The 23,975-nt window shown below is 38.1% G+C and overlaps 1 protein-coding gene across 8 annotated transcripts in view; it reads left to right on the top strand.

Annotated features, from left to right (window-relative positions):
- Positions 1-23,975, top strand: part of ADK (adenosine kinase) — a 488,464-nt gene that overhangs the window by 443,503 nt on the left and 20,986 nt on the right. For all 8 annotated transcript variants that reach the window (XM_029245237.1, XM_029245240.1, XM_029245239.1 and 5 more), the window contains one exon: positions 13,422-13,508. In XM_029245237.1, coding sequence (XP_029101070.1) covers positions 13,422-13,508 — 87 coding nt within the window. The remainder of the gene's footprint in view (positions 1-13,421; positions 13,509-23,975) is intronic.

Genomic DNA, 23,975 nt, shown 5'->3' on the forward strand with positions numbered 1-23,975 from the left:
TTTTTTTAATAGCAAGGCCCAAGTTTCTTCTGTCCAGATGTAACCAATGTCAGGAGTTCACACGCTATACAATTAATGACACCAGCCTTGCTGCACTGACATCTATGCCTGACCAGTTTGTATCTTGTCTCTGGGTCATCTGAGGAAGTATAAATAGTATTGTGGACCATGAACAGGCCAAGTCTAGCAGGTACCATTTACATGGACTAGAGTATAAATAGTATCCTCTGAAGCTGTACAATGTGGTGTTCTTTTTTTTTTGCGGTACACGGGCCTCTCATTGTTGTGGCCTCTCCAATTGCTCCGGACGCACAGGCTCAGCAGCCATGGCTCACGGACCCAGCCGCTCCGCAGCATGTGGGATCTTCCCGGACCGGGGCACGAACCCATGTCCCCTGCATCGGCAGGCGGACTCTCAACCACTGCGCCACCAGGGAAGCCCTGTGGTGTTCTTAAATTGAATTATCTCTCATCTTCTTCCAGTCTCAGAAACAAAGATACTGATTTTTATATCATTTGAAGAACTATTTGCTAGTTCAACATAACTAGTAAAGTATAAAGATTTGACACCTAATGGCTTCTGCTCTATCCCCTCATGGTAACAGTAATTTGGTGGATTCAGAAGAGTAGTAGACATTTAGAATGATACTTTGGAGAGGGGAATGGAAGCACCAAATAGGGATTATTAGTAGGACCAGTTCTGAGAGGAATTAACAGTAATTGGCACAGTATTGGATGACAAACACCAGCCCATTTGGAAACAGGATCTTCATCACTTTTTAATAGGGTTTTGCCATTCTTCTTAATCTACTGATGGGTATGAGTGTGATCCTTAAACTATTCCTGCAACTTTTCAAAAATCTGATGCTGCAAATTCTGTTCATAAAGAACAGTGAGGAGTACAACCAAGCTTTAAAAGCAATGTAAAATATTGTAATTGATGGGGCTTCCCTGGTGGCGCAGTGGTTGAGAATCCGCCTGCCGATGCAGGGGACACAGGTTCGTGCCCCGGTCCGGGAAGATCCCACATGCTGCGGAGCGGCTGGGCCCATGAGCCATGGCCACTGAGCCTGTGCGTCCGGAGCCTGTGCTCCGCAACGGGAGAGGCCACAACAGTGAGGGGCCCACGTACCGCAAAAAAAAAAAAAAATATATATATATATATATATATATATATATATATATATATATATATATATAGTAATTGAGAGGTTTTTTTAAACAGGTAATTAACCATACATTTACACCTTTTAATCTACTTTTAAGTGCAAGGGAGATTGGCAAATGACTCAGTAAAGAAAAGCGTCCTGTTTAAATTGGATAAAATGGTTGTTTACTAGTGTTTATCACTGTACTCCAAGTAGTCAACTGATCTGTTAATCCAGTTTAGTTTACTAGACAATAAATAGTACTCATAACTTTTATCAGTGTTTGTCAGGGGTCCCCCTGAAATGACTCCATACTTTGGGGAACTTTAATCTTATTGTATAGCATAGACTGTTTAAAAATTTTTTTTCTTTCCTCATATACCTATGACATTACCTCGAGGCATTATCATCCCTGCAAACCAGATTGCACTAAACACCAGTGATATTTCAGCAATGCTTTCTTGCTCTAAGACTTCTAATCCATAATGAGAAAACAGGAGCCATTGGTCCTCTCATATCTGATGCAGCTTTTCATTTGTAAACTAAATAACATTTGCCATTGTCACCATCAACAATTCAAACAGAAATCTTACCAATAGAGAGCCCATGATTAGAAGTAGTGGCATCAATAGCTTAATCTTTAATAATAGAGAACAGCTTTGTACATGCATATCCATTTTTAAAATCTTTACTGTTGGGACTTCCCTGGCGGCGCAGTGGATAAGAATCTGCCTGCCAGTTCAGGGGACACGGGTTCGAGCCCTGGTCCAGGAAGATCCTGCTTTGCCGCGGAGTAACTAAGCCCGTGTGCCACAACTACTGAGCCTGCGCTCTAGAGCCTGCAAGCCACAACTACTGAGCCCGCATGCTGCAACTACTGAAGCTTGCGCACCTAGAGCCTGTGCTCCACAAGAGAAGCCACCTCAATGAGAAGCCCGCGTACCGCAACGAGTAGCTCCCCCTTGCCGCAACTAGAGAAAGCCCGCACGCAACAATGAAGACTCAACGTAGCCAAAAATAAATAAATAAAATTAATTAACTTTTTAAAAAACGGGCTTCCCTGGTGGCATAGTGGTTAAGAATCCGCCAGCCAATGTGGGAGACATGGGTTCGAGCCCTGGTCCAGGAAGATCCCACATGCTGCGGAGCACCTAAGCCCGTGTGCCACAACTACTGAGCCTGTGCTCTAGAGCCTGCGAGCCACAACTACTGAGCCTGCATGGCCACAAATACCGAAGCCCGCGCACCTAGAGCCTATGCTCCACAACAAGAGAAGCCACCACAATGAGAAGCCCACACACTGCAACAAAGAGTAGCCCCCGATCACCACAGCTAGAGAAAGCCCACGCACAGCAACAAAGACCCAATGCAACCAAAAATAAATAAATAAATAATTTTATTAAAAAAAAAAAACATGCCTTCAGAAGGAGCAGTTTTAAGTAAGACCTGGTCGCCTATACCCAGAAGTCTTATTTTAAGATTAATAATATTCTTGTCCATTTATTTATTAAATGCTTACTACGTGCCAACCTTTGTCCTAAGTGCTTTACATGTATTAACTGACTTAATGTTTGCAAAAACTCTATGAGATAATTACAATTTTTGCCCCCATCTTACACATGACAAATTGAGGCATAGAGAGTTTAACTTGGTTATGAGCTAGTAAATCGGAATTTACTAGTAATTGGGAATATGAACCCAAGAGCCTTGTTCATATTCTTAATCACAATGTTATACTGCCTCTGTTCTTTATGGAGTATTAATTTACTTAATTTAGTCAAATTTAGTTATCAGTACAGGGCTTAAAAGGGGAATTTAAATGTCAGTAAACTGTTACATACTGTTCAATCAAAACCTGTTTTTTTCCATTATCACCTTTTTTCTGGAAAAAATGGTGGCAGCATTGCTCAAATGGCAGCTTTGGAATTATATTTTACTTCTCTGTCATTCTTTTTGTCCCAAAGTCCTATTTTGCTTTGGGACCCTGGGTAGTTGACAGCCTCCGTGAGCTTCAATGTCTTCATTTATAAAATCAGGTCAATAACACCTAACTCATGTGATTGCAGTGAGAATACATGAGATAAAGTATATAGAGCACTTGGTGCAGTACCTGGCTCATAGTAAGTATTTGAATATCGCTTTTTGCTCAGAAACTGCATTTGCATCCCATTTGCCTCATGTATCAAGTCCAAACATTTGTCGGGCTTTCAAGGCCTCCCTAGAGATGGCTGGACCCCACCCATCTTGCGTTATTTCTGGCCTTACCTGACATTTAAACATCCTTCTTTCTCTATGCCTCCTGGGATATATATCTTTCTTTTCCTCTCCTTTTCACTATCCACATCAAAACCCAGCTTTAAGTTCAATCTTCTCCATGAAACCATCACCAGTTAATTAAACTCACATTGTTCCTTTCCTCCTTTGAGCTCCTGTTGCAGCTATAAATATTACATTGTTAATATTTCACAAATTCTTCCACATATGCTAGATTTCTCTTTCCAACTAGATTCTTAAGTTCCTTGAGAAGACAGACCATGTCTTAATAATTCTCCTTTATCTGCTTCCAAAGGATCTAGCAGAAAATTAAGAGCTCATAGTGAGTGTTCAACAAGTACTTATTGCCTGATTGAAGATAATAAGCTCCTGGGCTTCCCTGGTGGCGCAGTGGTTAAGAATCCGCCTGCCAGTGCAGGGGACACAGGTTTGAGCCCTGGTCCGGGAAGATCCCACATAACACGGAGCAACTAAGCCTGTGTGCAACAACTACTAAGCCTGCACTCTAGAGCCCGCGAGCCACAACTGCTGAGCCCGTGTGCTGCAACTACTGAAGCCCGCACGCATAGAGCCTGTACTCTGCAACAAGAGAAGCCATCACAATGAGAAGCCCGCACCCGCAACAAAGAGTAGCCCCCGCTCACCGCAACTAGAGAAAGCCTGCGTGCAGCAGCAAAGACCCAGTGCAGCCAAAAATAAAATAAATTAAATTTTAAAAAAGATAATAAGCTCCTAAAAACACCTTATAGAATTGTATAGGGCTTTATATTTGACAGGGTGCTTTTATTAATATTTATGCTTAATCCATATAATAGTCACTGAAAATAGCTAAAGCAAGAATTACCATCATTTTCTGAGCAGCAAAACAGAGTTTAAGTTACACTGTGACTTGCACAAGGTCTCTTGGTAAGTAGCATCTTAGACTCCGTTCCCAACTCCCACCATTCAGTCCATTCTCTATAAGGCTGCCAGAACAATCTCTTTTTTTTTTTTTTTTTTTTTTTTTTTTTTTCAGTACGCGGGCCTCTCACTGTTGTGGCCTCTCCCGTTGCGGAGCACAGGCTCTGGACGCGCAGGCTCAGCAGCCATGGCTCACGGACCCAGCCGCTCCGCAGCATGTGGGATCTTCCCGGACCGGGGCACGAACCCGTGTCCCCTGCATCGGCAGGCGGACTCTCAACCACTGCGCCACCAGGGAAGCCCGAACAATCTCTTTTGAAAATGGGATCGTGTCACTCCTCTCTTTAAAACCTTCCAGTGGTTTCCCTTTTTATTAAATAGAATGAAATTCTACCAGCTCTTCCCCCCACACACACACAAATTTGATCTCCACATACTCACTGTACTCTAGTTACAGTGGCCTTCTTAACCTTGAACAGGCCTAGCTCACAAAGCTTGTTGCTAGCCCAGGTCCTCTGCACTTGAATATTCCACCCCTGGATCTTCACATGGCTGGCTCCTTCTTGCTATTGAAGTTTCAATTCAAACATCACCTCCTCAGTGAAGAAGTGACACCCATCTAAATTAACCCTCCTCCCCAGTAATACTTTATCATCTGTTTTATTTCCTTCATGGCATTTATTGTTATCTCAAATTATCTTCTTCATTTTTGTGTTAGTTATATATTATCTATCCTCACTAGAATGTAGATCCTGTGAGAGCAGGGTTTTTGTTTGTCCTATTCACATCTGTATTCTCCTTCCCTGACAGAGGTCCTGACACATGATAAGCTCTTAATAAGTATTTGTTGAATAAAGTAGCTGAACAAAAACCAGACTCAAACCGTGGGTCTTTTGAGTCCTAATCCGGTTTACTTGCCATCATTCCATTTATTCTGCCTTTCATGAAAGCACTTATACTTTTGGAACTACAATAAGAACTGATGTTCAGAATAATGACATTAACATGTGCTGTAGGATTCTCTATTATCAAAGAAAATTTTCATTGAGTTCAATAAACTAATTAAAGCAAGGATGTCATGGTATGTTATTATATTAGTACATTTAGAAAGATTTCCAACTAAAAAGACTTTCTGCTTTTTCTTTAGTTAACCAGAAAATTAAATTAACCCAGAGCTCTTCATTTCCCCCAAAAGTCCTTGTTAATTAGGATTGTTCTATAAATCTCTATTATTAGCAGAATTTGTCATCTGTTTCATTATCCTGTTTATTAGGGCAGTCTGAGCAGGGTGTCTTTGCTCATATCCTGATATGTGTATCCAATGAAAAGAAAAAGCATTTCCTGGATTCTCTTTTTTTTCCCTATTCTGTGACACAGGCATATTTCATGCTGTTTGCATAACAACTTAATTTCCTTGTGTCAGTTCCCAGTATAAAGTAGGAATGATATTCTTAACTTGGCTATTAAGTAAAATAATTAAATTTAGAGTCTACTTAAAATAAAAGCATTAGTGCTTTGAAACATTGTTTGTGATAACAGAAGATTGAAAACAACCTAAAAGTTCATCAATAAAGGACTACTTAAGTAAATTATAGTATATCCATACAGTGGACTATTACACAGTCATGAAAAACAATGACATTCTCTGTTTACCAATATAAAAAGATCTCCAAATGAAAAAACATGGTCCAGAACAGCATGCATACAGTATGATACTTTTTTTGTTGTTTAAAATAAAAAGGAGAAAAATAAGAATGTTTTGCTTATATGTGCATAGAGAAATTGTGAAAGGATATACAGGGAAGCAATAGCAGTAATAACCAGATTGAAAAATAGTGGGGCTAGAAACTGAATGAATGGGAGAGATAAGAGGAGAAGGGTGGTTGTACCATATATTTCCACATATTTATATTTGGGGACTGTAGTTATGCATTACCTGTAGTAAAAGTTAAAAGGTTAATTTTTTTAAAAAAACAAGCACAACTAAAAGCAGTATGTGGTTCTGGACTGCATCCTGTACTGGATGAAAAAAATTGCTATAAAAGACATTAGGACAATTAACAAAATTGGAATATGGAGTATAGATTAGATGAAATAACAATATTAAGTTTTTAAATTTGTCAACTATACGATGGTTACCTAAACGAATATGTTTGTTCTTAGGAAATACGCCAAATTAAATAAATTATTAAGGAGTAAAGGACATGATATATGCAACTTAAGCTCAAATGGCTTGAAAGAATAAATATGTATGTATATACAGGAGGACTGATAAATTATGGCAAAATGAAAAACTGGTAAATCTGGATAAACGTTATATGGGAATTCTCTGTATTTTTCTTTAAACTTTTCTGCTTGTTTAAAATTATCCCCCCAAAAAAAGGTTAATAAAAAACAAGCAGGGCTTCCCTGGTAGCTCAGTGGTTAAGAATCCGCCTGCCAATGTGGGGGATACGGGTTCAAGCCCTGTTCCAGGAAGATCCCTCATGCTGCGGAGCAACTAAGCCCATGCGCCACAGCTACTGAGCCTGCGCTCTAGAGCCTGCGAGCCACAACTCCTGAGCCCGCGCACGTGGACCCCGTGCTCTGCAACAAGAGAAGCCACTTCAATGAGAAGCTTGTGCACCGCAACGAAGAGTAGCCCCTGCTCGCCACAACTAGAGAAAGCCCACGCACAGCAACAAAGACCCAACGCAGCCAAAAATAAATAAATTAAAAAAAAAACAAAACAAGCAAACAAAAACATTAATACCCTGGAAATACCTCATTATAAGAAACCAAGGTGCAGGAGCCACTTTTCCGAACCTTAGGAGTTCTGGGGGGTTTTTTTTGCGATACGCGGACTTCTCACTGTTGTGGCCTCTCCCATTGCGGAGCACAGGCTCTGGACGTGCAGGCTCAGCGACTATGGCTCATGGGCCCAGCCCCTCCGCAGCATGTGGAATCTTCCCGGACCGGGGCACGAACCCGTGTCCCCTGCATCGGCAGGCGGACTCTCAACCACTGCGCCACCAGGGAAGCCCAGGAGTCCTGGTTTTTAAACAGTCCTACTTGTCACTTTCTGGTGAAGTTTTTGCCGTCAGTTTTCTGTTTTTTTCCATGGCTGGTAATGCTCATCAGAGGCCGTGGTAGAGGTGGTGACTACAGTCTACCTTGAGGCTGAAAAACACTTAGCTATCTGCTTCTCACCCTGCTTTGTATCTTCTTCAGTTATATCTTCACTACAATTTAGAGGTGACATCAGTAAGACAGTGACAACACATGGCACTTTAATATACCTTGAACAGAATTTCCTAAGGATATTAATTATCTTGACTCTGTATGTGTATACAGTACTAAAATATATAGTTAATTTGGTAGCAGTAAAGCTACCGGAACATTTAGTCTAATTGTTTGGCATTGAATGAGTGGATTTTTTATTATTATTTTTCAGTTAGATATTGTGGCATTTGTATGAACTAACCATCTCTACTATAAACGACTTAACATTATAGTTGATTCTAGCCAGACTGGCCTCTTAAGAGACTGGGTAGTAAGGCTTATGTCACAGTAGAGTGAAGAGTGAATTACCTGTTTGTATAAACTGTCCAGAGACTGTTTGATTTTTATTATTTTGTACTTTAAGTACATTAAATTTCATTGTTCTGAGTGAAGATGCCATGAGGGTCTTATCCAATAAATGACACTAAGCAAATCTGTTATCAGCTGAATTGTTAGTGTGTGTTTCCTGTCTGCTTGGGGAAGCTCATGATTTTGTGCTGTTGTAGAAGTCTGGAAAATAGGAATAATAATTATTCCCAATCCTTTTCCTTCTCACTTTATAAAGAATTTGGGAAGAGACAATGGCACTTACTTATCTTAAGCTCTTGAGTAGAAGTACTTGATCAGAACTAAGTGTCATTTTTCTATAACTAAGGCAAAAAGCTATTTTTGCTACTTGTTCCCACAGCTACTCCAGTCCTATTTCACACCTAAGAAAACAAGATCCCAGTAACAGTGATGTGAGTGTCTTGGGCCTCATTGGCTGAATAATGCCCATGCCTATAAGTGTGTCTTAAGATTTAGTTAGGTACTTTGTATGTTCATACAATAAATTGACTAGAAGGCTATGGAATGGGTCATGCTGGTGAATACCATTTACTTAGTTTGTGGGAGTTTTTTTTTTTTTTTTTGCGGCACGTGGGCCTCTCACTGTTGTGGCCTCTCCCGTTGCGGAGCACAGGCTCTGGACGCGCAGGCTCAGCGGCCATGGCTCACGGGCCCAGCCGCTCCACAGCATGTGGGATCTTCCCGGACCGGGGCACAAACCCGTGTCCCCTGCATCGGCAGGCGGACTCTCAACCGCTGCGCCACCAGGGAAGCCCCTGTGGGAGTTTTTTTAATAACTCTGTAAACCAGCTTAGATCATTGTATTTCAAAATAAGAATGTACCAAAAATATAAGTGAACTTGAATATTATTGAACGTTGTTTAATCCCTTTTCAATGATTTGGAACACCATTCAAGATCTCGCAAATTTTCAGCGTTATTATTTTGAAAGGAGTTCTCATAATATAGCTCTCTAGATGCAGAAGATAATAGAGCCTGGACTGTGTACCAATTTATGACAGCTCTTTTTACATTCTTAATATTCTTATATACTTATTTGAATTAATAAGTACAAAAAGTGGAAAATATTTCTACTTTATGTTTCAGGAAATTGAACTTCATATGACACCTAAGGGTAAAGGATTTCAAGGATCTACACATATATCCAGAAGAAAGTGTAGTAAAGCTGCATTCATTTAGAATTTTTGCTAATTTAAACAAAAAGTCATGATTCTTAAGAACAAAATTCAGATAAACTCTTCCATTGTGAATTAGGTTTTATTCATAAATAAAGATTTATCCAATCAAAAGTCAATAACTTTTTTAAACAAAGAACTCAAGGAATTATATCTAATTGCAACTTATCATTTATATGTGATTATTTTAATCTGTAATCCAGGAATTAATTCTTATATTACCTAAAATGTTTTATAGATGTGTTATATTATTACATAATATAACCTTATTATAAATGGTAATGGTGTCATTAACTTAGCTCATTTTACTTGTTTAACGCCTGTTTGTTCTTAGTTTATAGTTGTTAATTCCCTTTATAGTATGACTTGTACTTGGAAGTAATAAAATCAGATTTCTTTATAAATATTTATGGTACAGACCTTTCCCTAAACCAGACTGTAGCCCTTTCCTTTCCTAATTATTTCTAATAAAGTCTGCTTATATCTTTTTTTTTTTTTTTTAGCCTGCGTAGCAGTCTGTACTGCATACTCCCTAGAAAATTTAATCCTGGATGTTTATGCCTTAACTTCCAATTAATCAAAATCTTGTTAACTTCATGTAGGTCTGGTGTTACAAAGTGTGGAAAGGTAGTACTTAAAGAGTTTAAACAGGTACTTCTAATAGGAATCTTCTTAGCATCTACAGTCAAAAGACATCACTAAGTGAATGAGTCCTCTTCTTGAATATCAATCTTTCCAGGAGGATCTTTTTTTCATTATCATCACTTTGTTTATCTCTTGTTGAAAGTATCCATTAGTAGCAGGTAGCAAAAGGCAAACAGAACATGCTTTTTGAGAGTCTTAGGTTCTTTATTAAGACCTTAAAATTTCCAAGATTTCCTTTTCTCTCCTTCTTGATCTTAGATGAGATTGAAGTTTATAGCGCTTTGGCCACATTTGTCCCCATAAAGGATGCAAATTTGTAGTTTCAGAAGTTCCAGACACCAATGAAAAGCACTATTCAGTCTTTTACAAATGTCCTCTAGGCCAAATTTCATCACAGATACAGTAGTCTCCCTTACCTGCAGGGGATATGTTCCAAAGCCCCCATTGGGTTCCTGACACTGTGGATAGTACCAGACCCTATATATACTATGTTGTTTTTCTTCTGTACATACTAACCTATGATAAAGTTTAATTTATAAATTAGGCATAGTAAGAGATTAACAACAATGAATAATAATAAAATATAACAATTACAATAATATACTGTAATAAAAATTATGTGATGGGAATTGCCTGGCGGTCCAGTGGTTAGCACTCCACGCTTTCACTGCAGGAGACCAGGTTTCCATCCCTGGTTGGGGAAATAAGAACCCGCATACCACGCGGCATGGCCAAAAAAAAAAAAAAATTTGTGAATGTGGTCTCTCTCTCTCAGATTATCTTATTGTACTGTACTCACCCTTATGATGATGATAGGATATGATACAATGCCTGCGTGATGAAATGAGGTGAGGTGAATGACACAGATATTGTGATGTATCATTAGGCTAACATTGACCTTCTGATGATAACGTCAGAAGGAGAATCATCAAGCCATGATGATGTTGATGGTTGGGCATCCTCAATAGCTGAAGTGTTTTTGTTTGTGTTTGTTTATTTGTTTCAATGAAACCTTTTGGAAGAACATTGTAATTGGAAGTTGTCTCTTTTTAACTCATCAGTGTTTTGCTACAGAGGTTGAATCCTTCAGTGATTATAAGGGTGACTTTAATGCTGCATTCCATCCAAGGATCTTATTCCCTAATTTTGTCCTTTAAAGTCTGTGCAATTTGAAACACTTCAGCAAATTTTGGTAATGTCCGAGTTGCTGGTTCTGCTCCACTTTCTTCTTCATCATCTTTCTCTTCCTCTGTAAATGACTCAACAAGTTCTTCCACTTTCTCATTTGTTAACATTTCTCCATGGTCTTCGATGTGTTCTGCTTCTTCATCAAGCATGTTGGCAAATCCTTCTTACTGTGTGAATGATTTTCCTAACTTCTCCACTGATCCCCAGGAAGCCTTTAAAATCATTCATGACTGCAGGCCTTTACAATTTCTGGTTTTAATTCATCCTCTGCAGCTTTGATGAATGTTATTGTGTCAGTAATAATGAATGATTTCTAGCACTGCATTGTGTCCAGATTAGAGTCTGCATCAATTGCTGATCAAATATGATCAAATACAGGGTGGGTGTATGTGACCTGGACAAACTGAATGATGCCCTTGTAAAAGGGGTGAAGCAGTGAAGTTGTATTTGGAGATAAAATTCCAACCTCAACATTTTCACGTTTGTAACAATTCAGGATGACCAGGTACGTTTATCTGTTACTAATAGGACTTCAAATTCCACCCTTTCTTCTTCCAAATATTTTTTCACTTCTGGGATGAAGCATTGGTGGAAGCATCCCATTAATGAGATAACTGTCACCCATGCTTTCTGATAATTTTTGGTTTTGATTTTGAGAGCACGTGGGTTCTTCACCCTGAACACTACACACACTACACCTGGCTTTATCATATGCCCTGCAGTGTTGCCACATAGTACCAACGTTCATCTGTCCTTCCATGTTTTATGCCCTGGTGCCTCCTTTGCACTTTTATGAATGTAGCTTCTATTGGACATCTTCTTCCAGAAGAGCCCAGTTTCATCACCACTGAAGACTTGCTTTGGATGGTATGCTATCTCCTTAATCAACTCCTTCAGCACTGCCGGAAATGTGGCAGTAGCTTCTTCATCAGCAGACACAGCCTCTCCAATAATTTTTATATTTTCAGTCCAGATCTTTTACTGAATCTGTAACCATCCTTTACTTGCAGTAAATGGCTTGGCTGTCACTTGTTTCAGGGGATCCCTGGCTGAAGTGTTCCTATAGGCTCAGTGTTTTCTGGCGCAGCACGTTGCCGTCAATAGGAATAAATCTTCTGTTCATGTCCTCCACCCCAAAACTTAATGCCTTTTCCATCTTAGTTAAGCACTTGTCACATACTCTGGCCATAACTTTTGCAGTTTAAGGTGCGACATCAAATCTAACACAAATTTCTTTTTCCTTCTTCACAATTTCACAGATAGAAGCTTCGTTCTTACTGTAGATCTGTCTTAGCAACCTCAACATATAATATTTTTTTCTTTCCTCATTAAGTCAGGAACTTTCACCTTTTCACTTAAAGGAAGCACTTTATGGCCTCTCTTTGGCATATCCAAATCTCCAGCATCACTACTCTTGTGCTTTGGGACCATTAGTAAGTAAAATAAAGGTTACTTGAACACAAGCACTGCAGTACAGTGACAGTCAATCTGATAACCGAGGCGGCTACTTGAGTGACTTACAGGCGGCATACATAGGGATGATTCATATCCAGGGCAGGATGGATTGGGACGGTATTCAGAATGGTGTGGAACTTAAAACTTATGAATTGTTTATTTCTGGAATTTTCCACATAATATTTTCAGACTTTAGCTGACCGTGGGTAACTGAAACCGCAAAAAGCAAAACTGGATAACGGAGACTACTGTAATGCCATTCCACTGTCATGTGCCAAGTTTAAAGTAGTGTATTAGGTTACTCTGTAGTCAAAAGAACCAAGAACCAAGTCCAGACTGCTGTAAGAGAAGAGCTCATTGCACTGTCCATTTTGTTCTGCCCAAGCATTCAGTGGTAGCTTTCCCTTTTGTTATTTGACTGATAGTTTGGAGGAAATAGTGACTCCGTTGTAAAAAGTAACCAGATTAAGTTATCCGTAATAAACCAACTAATATCAGTAATCCTTGACATTGGCATCAAGTATTATTCAGAATAGTAGTTATATTTTTATTGTGCCATTGTGATTTTCTATAGAGAAATACTCAAGACTCATTATTTGTATTTTTTAAATTTACAGCTCTTTAACTATATCCAAGATTTCATTGCCAGGAATGTAGCCAGGCTTGATGCTTTATTAGAGATCCATGATCTAGTACTTAATACTTCCTTTAGCTCATAGTTTCTGTTCAAGTATTTTTACTGTCCAAAAATGTACTGCTACCATTTACAGTTGTTCCTCAAAAATGTGAACTACCTAAGTGTAACTCTTAACAAAACACATACAACATCTGTATGCTGAAAATACCAAAAAGCATTGCTTACAGATGGCTTTTCACCTTGGTTCCCAAGTGCTCATGTACAGAATATGGGCTTCATGTTCTGTCTCTCTCTTTGGCTGATGTAGGAGCTTCAAGCTTTCCTGGGTGAGTTTGTATATTGAGTGTTTACAAAGAGAAGTCAGTCTGCCTTTCTTTGGCTCTAATTGCAGAAAGTGAAGTCACCGCTTTTGCTGTCTTGGATCAAGACCAGAAAGAAATTGTTGATACCAATGGAGCTGGAGATGCATTTGTTGGAGGTACGGACTCATTTATTTCATACTTACTTACAAGTTAAACATTTCCTTTAACCCTGTCTCTGCCACATAGCCAAGATTTATGAATATAGTAACTTTTAATTTCTGCTTTTAAATAATTAATTCCTGATGTTTTTTCCATATGCTACTATCATTGTGTTATGAGGGTATATTACTACAGGAAAATATGTATTTTGGGCTTAAAGATAATTTACTGTTACGCTATATCCCAGTCATTTTCACAAGATTAATTGTGTCTGTCAGAATATTGCATAAACAAGCTGCATCAAGACAGTACATAGTATATTCATAGCCCTTCAGGCTTAAATGTTAACAAATTGTTGTTCTTTAAAACACATTGTGAATATTAATAGTACGCTAATAGCTAAGGATGATGTCTTTGGATTATATCCTTTAGTTAAAACATCTGTTTCTAACACAATAGTTGGATGTTTATTGTACCAGGAAGGGTTAAATTTTTGTCTCATTAAGGTTCAATAAGAACTGGCACAGTTTATAAAAACTAAATCATTCTTGGAGTGAGTAGTCAAAAATAAGATCAAGACAATTGGAAGAGTTTTGGCTTGATAACTTAGATTGATCTAAAATCGGATTCAAAAGTTCTTTTCATATGTCTGAACTCCTTCTAGCCAAGTGTAGTTAAGCTAGGTTAAGATCTCTAGAAAGCTTTAGACTCCTGAGTGATAGCCCAGAAGAGTCCCTCCTGACCTTTATTTCTCATAACATCAAGCGAGACAAGGAAAAAAAGGCGAATGGAGCTGACCCTTGTCTTCCTTTCCTTGGAAGATAAGTTGAATTATGGGAAACTTATTTAAGATTGTATAATGGTTTGAACTTAATGTTACTTAAAATATTTATATTCTTTTAATGTTCACTAGCATAAATTTTTCATGTTTCCTTCTTTGAAACTTTTCATGCCTAGTCTTAAATGAGCTGTTTACCATTAGACTGGTAGCATGCCCCATGCCATCTTTTTTTGGAAAGAGTACATACAACAAATAATGTTCTACTTTACTGTCACGCACGTATCTTTTATTCCTTTGCTCTGAAAGGCTTCATCACTGATTATTTTGCAGCTGTTTTTCCTATTCCATACCGCTTCAGAGCTGTAAACCCATGTAGCCTAAAAATACCTTATCCAGAATTGGGCCAAATTCTGTAATACATTAAGGAGACACTATTGATTTCCTGTTTAGAAATTGGTTAAACTAGGAATCTAGTACAGAAACTTTTAAATTTATAACTTGTGTGTGTGTTATTTAAGCACTTTAAAGTACTTAAAACAGTAAGTATTCTCTTTCTTTGCTATTTAGTTGGGTACATCCTGAGGCTGTCATAGATACGATGGTGACCTAATTAGGCACTGCTCCTGGGCCTGAGGCCTGGGGCTTCCTGGCCTTGCAACAACAGATTCCTTTATAGACCCCTAACTACCTATAATGCTTCCACTACGAGGTAGGAATATATAGACTTTTTGAGGAAGAGGGAAGTCATTCTTAGGATACTAAAATAGGAACAGCGAGCTAGCCATTTGTATTACAGTTAGAGTGATAAATGAACTATATCATCAAAGCCCTTGGGCTCTTTGTTACAGGATTTTCGGCCTCTTTCTTATCTCACTCTGGTTACCCAGACTCATTTATATACTTATTCTTGGGGTACAGTGAGGTAAGTAAAAAGGAAAGAGTGTGGAACAGCGATTTGCGAACCTTTTTTCCTAAAGGGCCAGACAGTGAATACGTTAGGCTTTGCAAGCCGTATACTGCATATTCTTCTTGTTTTCTTGCTTGCTTTTTGTTTTGTCTTTGGTTTTTTGCAGTACTCTAAAAATGTAGAAACCTTTCTTCGCTCTCCAGCTGTACAAAAACAGAGCATGGGCTGGATTTGGCTCTCAGGCTATGGTTTGCCAACCCCTTTTGTAATATGTTGGCAGCCTCCTCACTTTATTCACTTTCATCATACCCTGGATTTCACTACGCACTGTTGAAATCAGTATAGAGAAAGTGGAAGTCAAGCTGAAACTAGGCAGAACTTTACTGGTAAAACCTCAATTAAGTAGCCATTTTTCTCATTTTAACCCTACTCTCATTGGTTCCCAGGATATTCAGATCCTGAAAGACTGAGTCATGCAATGAGATGAATACTCTAATGTCATTTTAACAAGGAATACTTATGCTGGCGTGTTCAGCACATTCTGTCTATGTACATCAAGCTATATAGTAATAGCATAGATAACATTTATGCAGCACCTACTAGCCAACTGATATCTTAGACACTTTACGTATATTAACTCGTTTAATGTTCATAAAAGCTCCTTGAAGTAGGTTATTTTTAACCCCATTTTACTGATGAGAAAACTGAGACACAGAGGGGTTAGATAACTTTCCCAAATTCTCGTAGCTAGAAAGTAGCAGAGCCAGGATTCAGACCCAGGCAGTCTGAACTGTACTGCTTCTCTAAACTTTTAGGGAAATCTCATCATTAGGACTCAGAACCACAGACCCGCCTTTCTAACAAAAGCTGGTTTTGCCAGAGAGAATGTTCCTATTGACTGAATAGATGACTTCATTTATTGAACAGGAGGTTTTGTTACACAATAGGATTCTTAGGACTCTGGGGTAAGATTGTTGCAGAAAAGAAAGTGAAAGGGAAGAGAATCGAAGGACTTAATCCCAGGTGAGTTTGAACCAGGAGCTTTCTGCTAAGCAGTAGAATTGATTGCACTACAGAGATACAGAAAGCCAGATCATAAACTCGCTTGGTCAGCATGGAATCTGAATACAGGGAGTTATATGAATCAACTGTTTAATAGCACCAGGCTGATACATCCATCTTACAATAGAGATGTTCTGGTTAGTTGGAAATACTCAAAAATCCATTGGCTAAAATCCCCTACTCCCATCTCTACACCAGGGGAAGGCTTTCTAGTAGGATTGGAAATACTCTATCTTTTGAAGTATATTCCTCTACCTTGATCATGAATGGAGAGGCAATGATGGCAACTTTTGCATTTACTATGTAGTTTCTTTTTCTTTGCTTGATTGCCTGATTAACGTGTTTCCTTTCTGATTGACACATTTTATCTTTAGATGGTTAATATATTCCTCCTATTACTTTCAAGTTTTGCTGGCTTACAAGCACTTCTTTCTTTTGTGACTTTGCATAACTATATTCCAGTCCCAATTTCAAGTTCTTAGATAAACCATGACTTCACCTACCGTGTGCTGATATTACATATCCCAATACCAGAGTGCCATGCGTTCTCATTAGCCACATAAGAGATACATGACTACATCATAGATTTTCATGTATAATTTTAAAATGAGTACCCCAAAGGAACATAAATTAAATTCATAGTTCCGTCTCGAGAGTTTGGTAACAGTGACAAATCCCTCTAGCCTCCACAAGCATACCTCCTTGTTCTATTTGGAGACCTTAAACACTTTCTAATGTCTGCCCTTTACTTGTCACTAGCCAGCCCTGATGGAACTACCCTTTTCACATTCTCCCTCAAAAGCCAAAGCGCCACGATTGTACCCTTGGAAATGGAGACAATTCTATAATCTCTAAGTATGATTTCCTAATTTCCCAGGTCAGTTGAAAATTTCTTCCTGTTGTCCTGCTGTGCTTTGTCACAGCAGGTCTGCCTTTTCATTTGGAACCCTCTTTGTCACTGCCATAGTAACAAATGGAAACATTGAGAACATTTTGTGACAGGCACTGTCATTGTTCCCTGTGAAATCTCTTCCCCTGTGTCTTCCCAGTAAATGAAACTGAGAAGAAAAATCATAACAAATAACATGAAAGGGGACCTAATCAATATGTTCCCAGTGGGCTGTCAATACCAGCCTGTGTTAATCTAATATGATTTAGTTGTATGTTTTATGGCAGCTATAGGAATATGAACTAGACCTACAAATCATCTTTAGACTAAAAGTGAGTGCACCTTTGACAGATTATACCCAGGCACGTACATCTAACTCTCAGAAAAAAGACTAGAGACCTTACCCAAGGACCAACATTCTTAGGTTTAAAAAAGCTTCATTAAATGTTAAGAGCCATATATAGCTTAGAATAGTTTATTTGAATGATAGTAAAGTAACTGTGCTGCCTTTAATACTTCTATTTTCAAATTTCTCATGACAGCTTTATCAGGGAAAATGTATTATCCTAAACGATATTACCTACAATATGAAAATGACTTTTAAAGCCACTTAGCAATCACAGTATAAATAATTATCCTATTTCCCATCTAATAAAAAGGAGCATTAATTTCACTTTCTAATTCATGTTCAGAAAAGACTTTTTGTTTAAAAAAAAAGATTTAAGTTACCAGAGCAAGGATATTACTTCCTTTTCAAGTAGCACCTGTCTATACTTCAGAGAACCATAGGGAATCTCTAAGTTATGTTTACATTTTCTATTCTCACCTTGCTTTTTATTCCCAAACATTTGTAACTTACTCTCCCGTTCTTCTTAACTGCTGCTTCATTGTGCTGTACAGAGAAGTGGTGTAGAATTCTGATTTTTTTTTCTGCACCACCCCCTGCCTTTGCTGTCAACTCAGAGGACTAGAAAATAACTTGGTGAGTGTTGAATATATCATTTCTCACACTTCTTCACCCAAAAACGAAACCTTCATATGACCCACTGTATGCAGAAGATTTACTTGTGGATGGTAACCAAGATGATTGCTGCACACTCCTACCCCATCCCACAGCAACAACGATCCCTTTCCCTGTCTTTTACCTCTAGCAGGACATCTTTGGTGTTTGATTTCTTAAGCAGTTTCCCTTAAAACCATCAAATGAGGTATGGGATTGACTTGGTCATTAAGAATTTGAAATACACCACAGACAGCAGCTCAAGTTCACACAGGGGGAAAGGGAAGAGAGATTCACACCTTGCACAGTCTTAGGATGCTTCATGACACGCTACTCTGATGTTTCACATCCAGAGATTTTGATAAGTTGACGTTGGACCAGGACCAAATTTCAGGAGTCTTGCCTAAGATTATTTAAGCCTTTGTGGGTCTAAAGAGGTAAAGATGATCCTCGAGCCATGACAGAAATGAGAAATAACTTTCATTAACACGGGATACAGGATGATTTTAGGATAAAGTCTGGAATTTTTCCCAAATAGTAATGTTCCCTCAAAGATCTTGTATCCTGGATGGCCTCCATCTAGAAGCAATTGTAAATAGATAATGGAATTCAAAGGACTTTGTCTTCTGGAGATATGGAGAATCCAGAGACAGTCTGAGCCATGGAGGCTATCAGACCCTGAAACTTAAATATGAACCTTACATCTCCTATATTTGATGATTATTAAGAAATGCTTATTCTAAGAAAACAATGTTGGTATTTATAAGATTTCATTTAGCAGCAGAGGACCAGAAGAAATGTCACAAGCAAAATATCTGAAGTGAATTTTGTTAGAACTGTGATATGACAAAATATATATATATCAGTTTCCTGGCCTATGATATTTGTGAGTCAAATGGAACTCACTTGAATCCAATAGCAGTCCAAGCTGCTCTTACATGGGTTTGGTCAATTTTACCTACCTTATCTGTCAGATTCATCCAATCTGTATCAGTTAGGTTTTGCTGCATAACACACCACCCTCAAAACTTAGTGACCTACAACAACAACCATTTATTTAACTCCACAAATCTGTGAATTGGCAGCTGGGCCTAGGCTCAACTGGACAGTTCCTCTGGTCTCAGGGGTTCAAGAGAGTAAGTAATTTGCCCAAGGTCACAGTGAAAACCAGGATTCAAACTCAAAGTTTGACCCCCAAGTTCTTACCTCTGATCATTTTGTTATACTCCATTCCATTACTATCCTCTTGTCTTCCCCTCCAAGTGAGGAAAAATAGCCTAAGTGCTTTTTCTAAACATTAGTCTGTAGACTGGGGCCAATCTATGACTTAGCAGAGATTTCATCAGTCAGTAGCAAAATGAAAAAAAGGTAGGAGCAATATAGTAAGGTTTCGTAAAGCTGAGTGTATTCAATTTAAAATCTTGTCTCATAGATGTTTGAATTTGTTACAATGTGCCTTTATTGGTTTTGTAATTAATATAATCAAAATAAATGAAATCACATGTGGGTAGTACTGATGCCTAGCCTGGCCAACCTTGTGACCTAGCAGAAGTCTTAACCAATGGTGCGTAAGTTATTACAAACAACTTCCCAGACTGTATGAAAATTTGTATGAAGTGTAACCTCTGATGTTATATGGCTATTTACTATAAACAGGGGTCTGAATAAAACAAACAAAAATTATCAATGCAATTACCAAATTTACAGCTATTCTCACTTCAGATATGAGTTCCCAAACCTGGGGTATGAACACAAGATCTTAATTTATTTTTCATTTAATTATCCAGTTTACATTGATATTTTATAAAATTAAGATATGTATGTTTTATTTCTATCCCATGAAATAAACGGAAAATTAAAACCAGTTTCTGTCGTCAAGTGCTCTTTGAATTTTAGAACCACCCTGCTGTGAGAAATTGTCAGTTGATCAAATACAGGTTTTTGAATTGAGTTAAATAGTAACAAAATTAGTTATCTTGCTTATGAATTAGGGCATAAATAAGCTTACTGTCATCTCCTTATTCTAACACTCTAGCAGCTATGACTTTGTCCTGGTAAGTCTTTTTGTTTTTAATTATATTGCTTAAAATGTTAATGCTGAAAGGGAGTATTTTTTAAAATCACGTTTCTGGTTTTCAGGTTTTCAAACTTTCAATAGTGAAACTATGTTCAAATGAGGTTTTATCTGAATCAGAATGAAATGAGATTAAACAAATCCCCATTTGACCCTATCCACATTTTATCTGGTTGCTCATAAAAAGCAGCTCTCTTGAATGAATTGATGTTAGTTATGAAAACCTAAGATGGTCTATTAAAAAGCCCCCATTTGATGGATGAGGAAAGGGAGTTAATTGTAAACATGCAGTACTAGAAGCCAGATCTCCTGGCTCATTAATTCATGATCCAGTGATTACATGTGTTCATAACCCAAATGAAAATTGTCAGTTAAGTAGTCTGTTATATAGGCCTTTTGGAAATACATAGGTCAAGAGTTGATACCCCAAATGGGTAGAAGCCTTTGATGTAGTTTTTTTGGTATGTGGGTATCCAAGATGTTTAACTTTAACAATAAACAGAAGCATATGCTAAACTTTTATTTTGGGAACCACATCAAGAGATCACACATTAGGTTTAAAATTCAGATTCTAACATTTTTGTTCCATAAGGAGGAATAATCTTTTTTTTTTTTTTTTCCTGCGGTACACGGGCCTCTCACTGTTGTGGCCTTTCCCGTTGCGGAGCACAGGCTCCGGACGCGCAGGCTCAGCGGCCATGGCTCACGGGCCCAGCCGCTCCGCGGGGGCACGAACCCGTGTCCCCCGCATTGGCAGGCGGACTCTCAACCACTGCGCCACCAGGGAAGCCCCTAGGAATGATCTTTAAAGCAGTATCTTGAAAGGGGTTGGGGTGCAAGGGCACCTTATCCATACAAGTAAAACATACTGCTTAGTACTCTTCAGGAGCTTCTTTCCTGAATTAGGGGCACAGAAAGGTGTTTTGGTTTGGGATTTTTTTTTTTTAATTCAAATGCAATGTCCCACGCCACGTTAATACAATTTGACAAGTTTCCATTTTCATACACCAGAAAGAGCAGATAAGTTATCCTCATTGTTATAGCACTGACCACTGCCTATATATTATACCATACTGCTCAGTTGCTCACTTTGTGTGGGAGGATGTATTGTGCTTAGCTGTCGTGAAGGAACCTTTGCTCTGAATTGACTTCCTGTGCATGTCAGTCACTACACCATCTGACACCACTTAGGCTTTGGTTTTCATTATGCAAATACCTGCTAGGTCAGACCTTACCCTGATGGGCACAGTAGCTTTTTAAGTTATTTCAAAATTTAATGTTTGTTGATTTCCTTTTTCCAGAAAAATCTGTGTTTTCTAACATATGAGTCACAAGTTGTTACTTAAGTTCATGACTAGTTGGTAGTCAATATGAAGTCAAAACAAAATAAAATTTTACTAACTAAACTACATAAAAAATGAAAGGATAAAAGGTTTACATCTGAGCCTTTTTCAGCAGGGGGAAACCATTACTTTGTCACATCTGGGTAGTCTAAGCCAGCCAAACTGAAGTGGGAATTTCCTGCCATATGTTAGTTCTTTGAGCAACCTGTAAACATCTAAAAGAGGGTATGTGAGTTCTTGTTTGGTAGAGCTGTAGCCACTGTGGAGGCTTGCTCCTAATAGGTAGCAGACATTTTTATGTACTACCGCTCGTCAGGAGGTTAAGTAGCCTGACTATAGCTACTAACACTGTTTGCTCTTGTTAAATGCATTAATTTGGAAGGCCTAATTTGGAAGGTACAACATCAGGTCTCACCAGTATTATAGCAAGAGTGAACACTGTGTTGAAATGACCTCCCAAATGTGGATGACAGAAATTTTGTTTCATTAATAAAAAGAAGGTAAGACTAAGCCACCAAGGGTATTCCAGATAACTTGAATAAGGTCATTTTATAAAGTCAGTGAAGACCAAAATAAGCCTCTTTATATAAAGGAAAATAAAGAATCTGAAATGGTAGGAGAAATACCAAGTATTTACATCAGCTTCCTGTTCCAGATGCACATGGGCATTAAGAAGCAAAAATTTTATTCAGAAGAACTGTACACAAAAAGTAGAAATGCTTTATCCAGTTGAAACAAGAGACATTTTTAAGGGGAAAAAAAAGACTTTCCACATAATCTCACTGTTTTTGTCATCCTCTGTAAGGGAAAATATTGACATTTACCAGACTGTTTGCTCCAGCTTTCTGATCTCCTGCAGTTTATTTTTATAACAGCCTTATCGATGGGCCTCTTACCCAGCTCTCTAGGTTTAACTGAGTTGAGTCGATTTGTTACCACAGCTTCAAGTAGCTGTTACAGAACAAGCAAGACATCCTAATAAAGCTGTAAACGTGTTTACTCAAACAGAGTATTGATTTTACTTGGAGAGGGAGAAGCTGGTGCTTAGCACAGTGTCAGGGTGGATGAATTTCACTGCGGTTTTTCATTGTCGTCTGTCATGGTTGTGAAACACTAAGTAAAGCCATCAGAGGATAATTAGAAGTACCAGAAATTTAGCCCCTAAAATCAGTTAACCATTTGGGAGTTTCATAGCTTAATTAGCTTTTATTAAAAATTTCCTCTAGTAATAATGGTCAAGCACTTTTAATGGCACTTTCAGGTAGAGCAAGATTTCAAGGTTGTAACTTGTTAAATATATGAATTTAATGGCTAAAGGTTTCTCAGACTTTTTCTCATTCTAGTAATTAGGCTAACACTAGAACACAATGTAAAGAGACAGTGATCTATACTCATATCAGCAGAAGTACACGGTTTTTCTGAAAACTCAATTTTAAGGAAGTGATAAAGCAATTATAAAATATTTAAAACACATCCTATAAAGGAAAAAATACCCAGTTAGCATCTTTATTAAACATTTAGGTTTAAATGTTTAACCTAAATGACCTAGACACATAAAACTGTCAATGCCACCCCTGTTTTCTTAATACCTTCCTTCATTAAAGAATAATCTAAAATATTCTAGCCCGCTGTAAGTTAGTCATCATCTTAAAGGTAAAAGTTGATTGCACAACTGTGGAAAAGACACAGGTCAGATTGAGAAGTTGCTTACCTTCTAGAGAAACTGTATTAGGTATTAAATTTGATGAAAGGTATTCATATAAACACTCTACCTGCTGTCTTGCAAATGACTAGAAAAACACACAGTTGAAATACATCACCTAGGATGATGAACACAAAACTGAAAATTTAATAAAAATAACTTTTACCGTTATATTTAAAATTAGTCTTCTTCCCATATCTACAATCATTTATTCAGTGCCTTACAGTAAACTCATGCTTTCTTGCACTACTGCCCCAGCTTGCCTAAATAACTCATAAAAATGATGATGTCTGAGGGATGAACAATTCAAAAGACTAGGAGTAACAGACTGTCAGAAAGAACAGTGAAAAGTGATGGGGAGTTTTCTTTGCCTTTGAAATGCTATATAGCTATAAGCCAAATTCTACCCTGAGTTAAGCCTTTAAGCCTTGGAGTAGCAGGTTGTAAAATTTTGTTACCTAAGTGGACACAACCAGAGCTCCTTCTTTTAATTTTTCAGAAGGTAGAGGAAGAAATTGGTTTTTCACAGTGTATTTCAATCTCTATTCTATATTGAAGTATTCAAAGACAGAGGAAAAAGAAACGATATAGATTTATGATTATAATGTATCATTCTGTTTTATATATGTGCATTTCAAAATCCCCACAATACAGTACTTTATTTTGTTCTATTCAGTTTTCTTAAGAATGACAACTATGTGAGGGAGCTCATTGTCATGGAAGCAG

Source organism: Monodon monoceros, unplaced genomic scaffold (genome assembly GCF_005190385.1).
Source record: "Monodon monoceros isolate NGI ecotype Baffin Bay Population unplaced genomic scaffold, NGI_Narwhal_1 Super_Scaffold_4, whole genome shotgun sequence".
NCBI classification, from domain to species: domain Eukaryota; kingdom Metazoa; phylum Chordata; class Mammalia; order Artiodactyla; family Monodontidae; genus Monodon; species Monodon monoceros.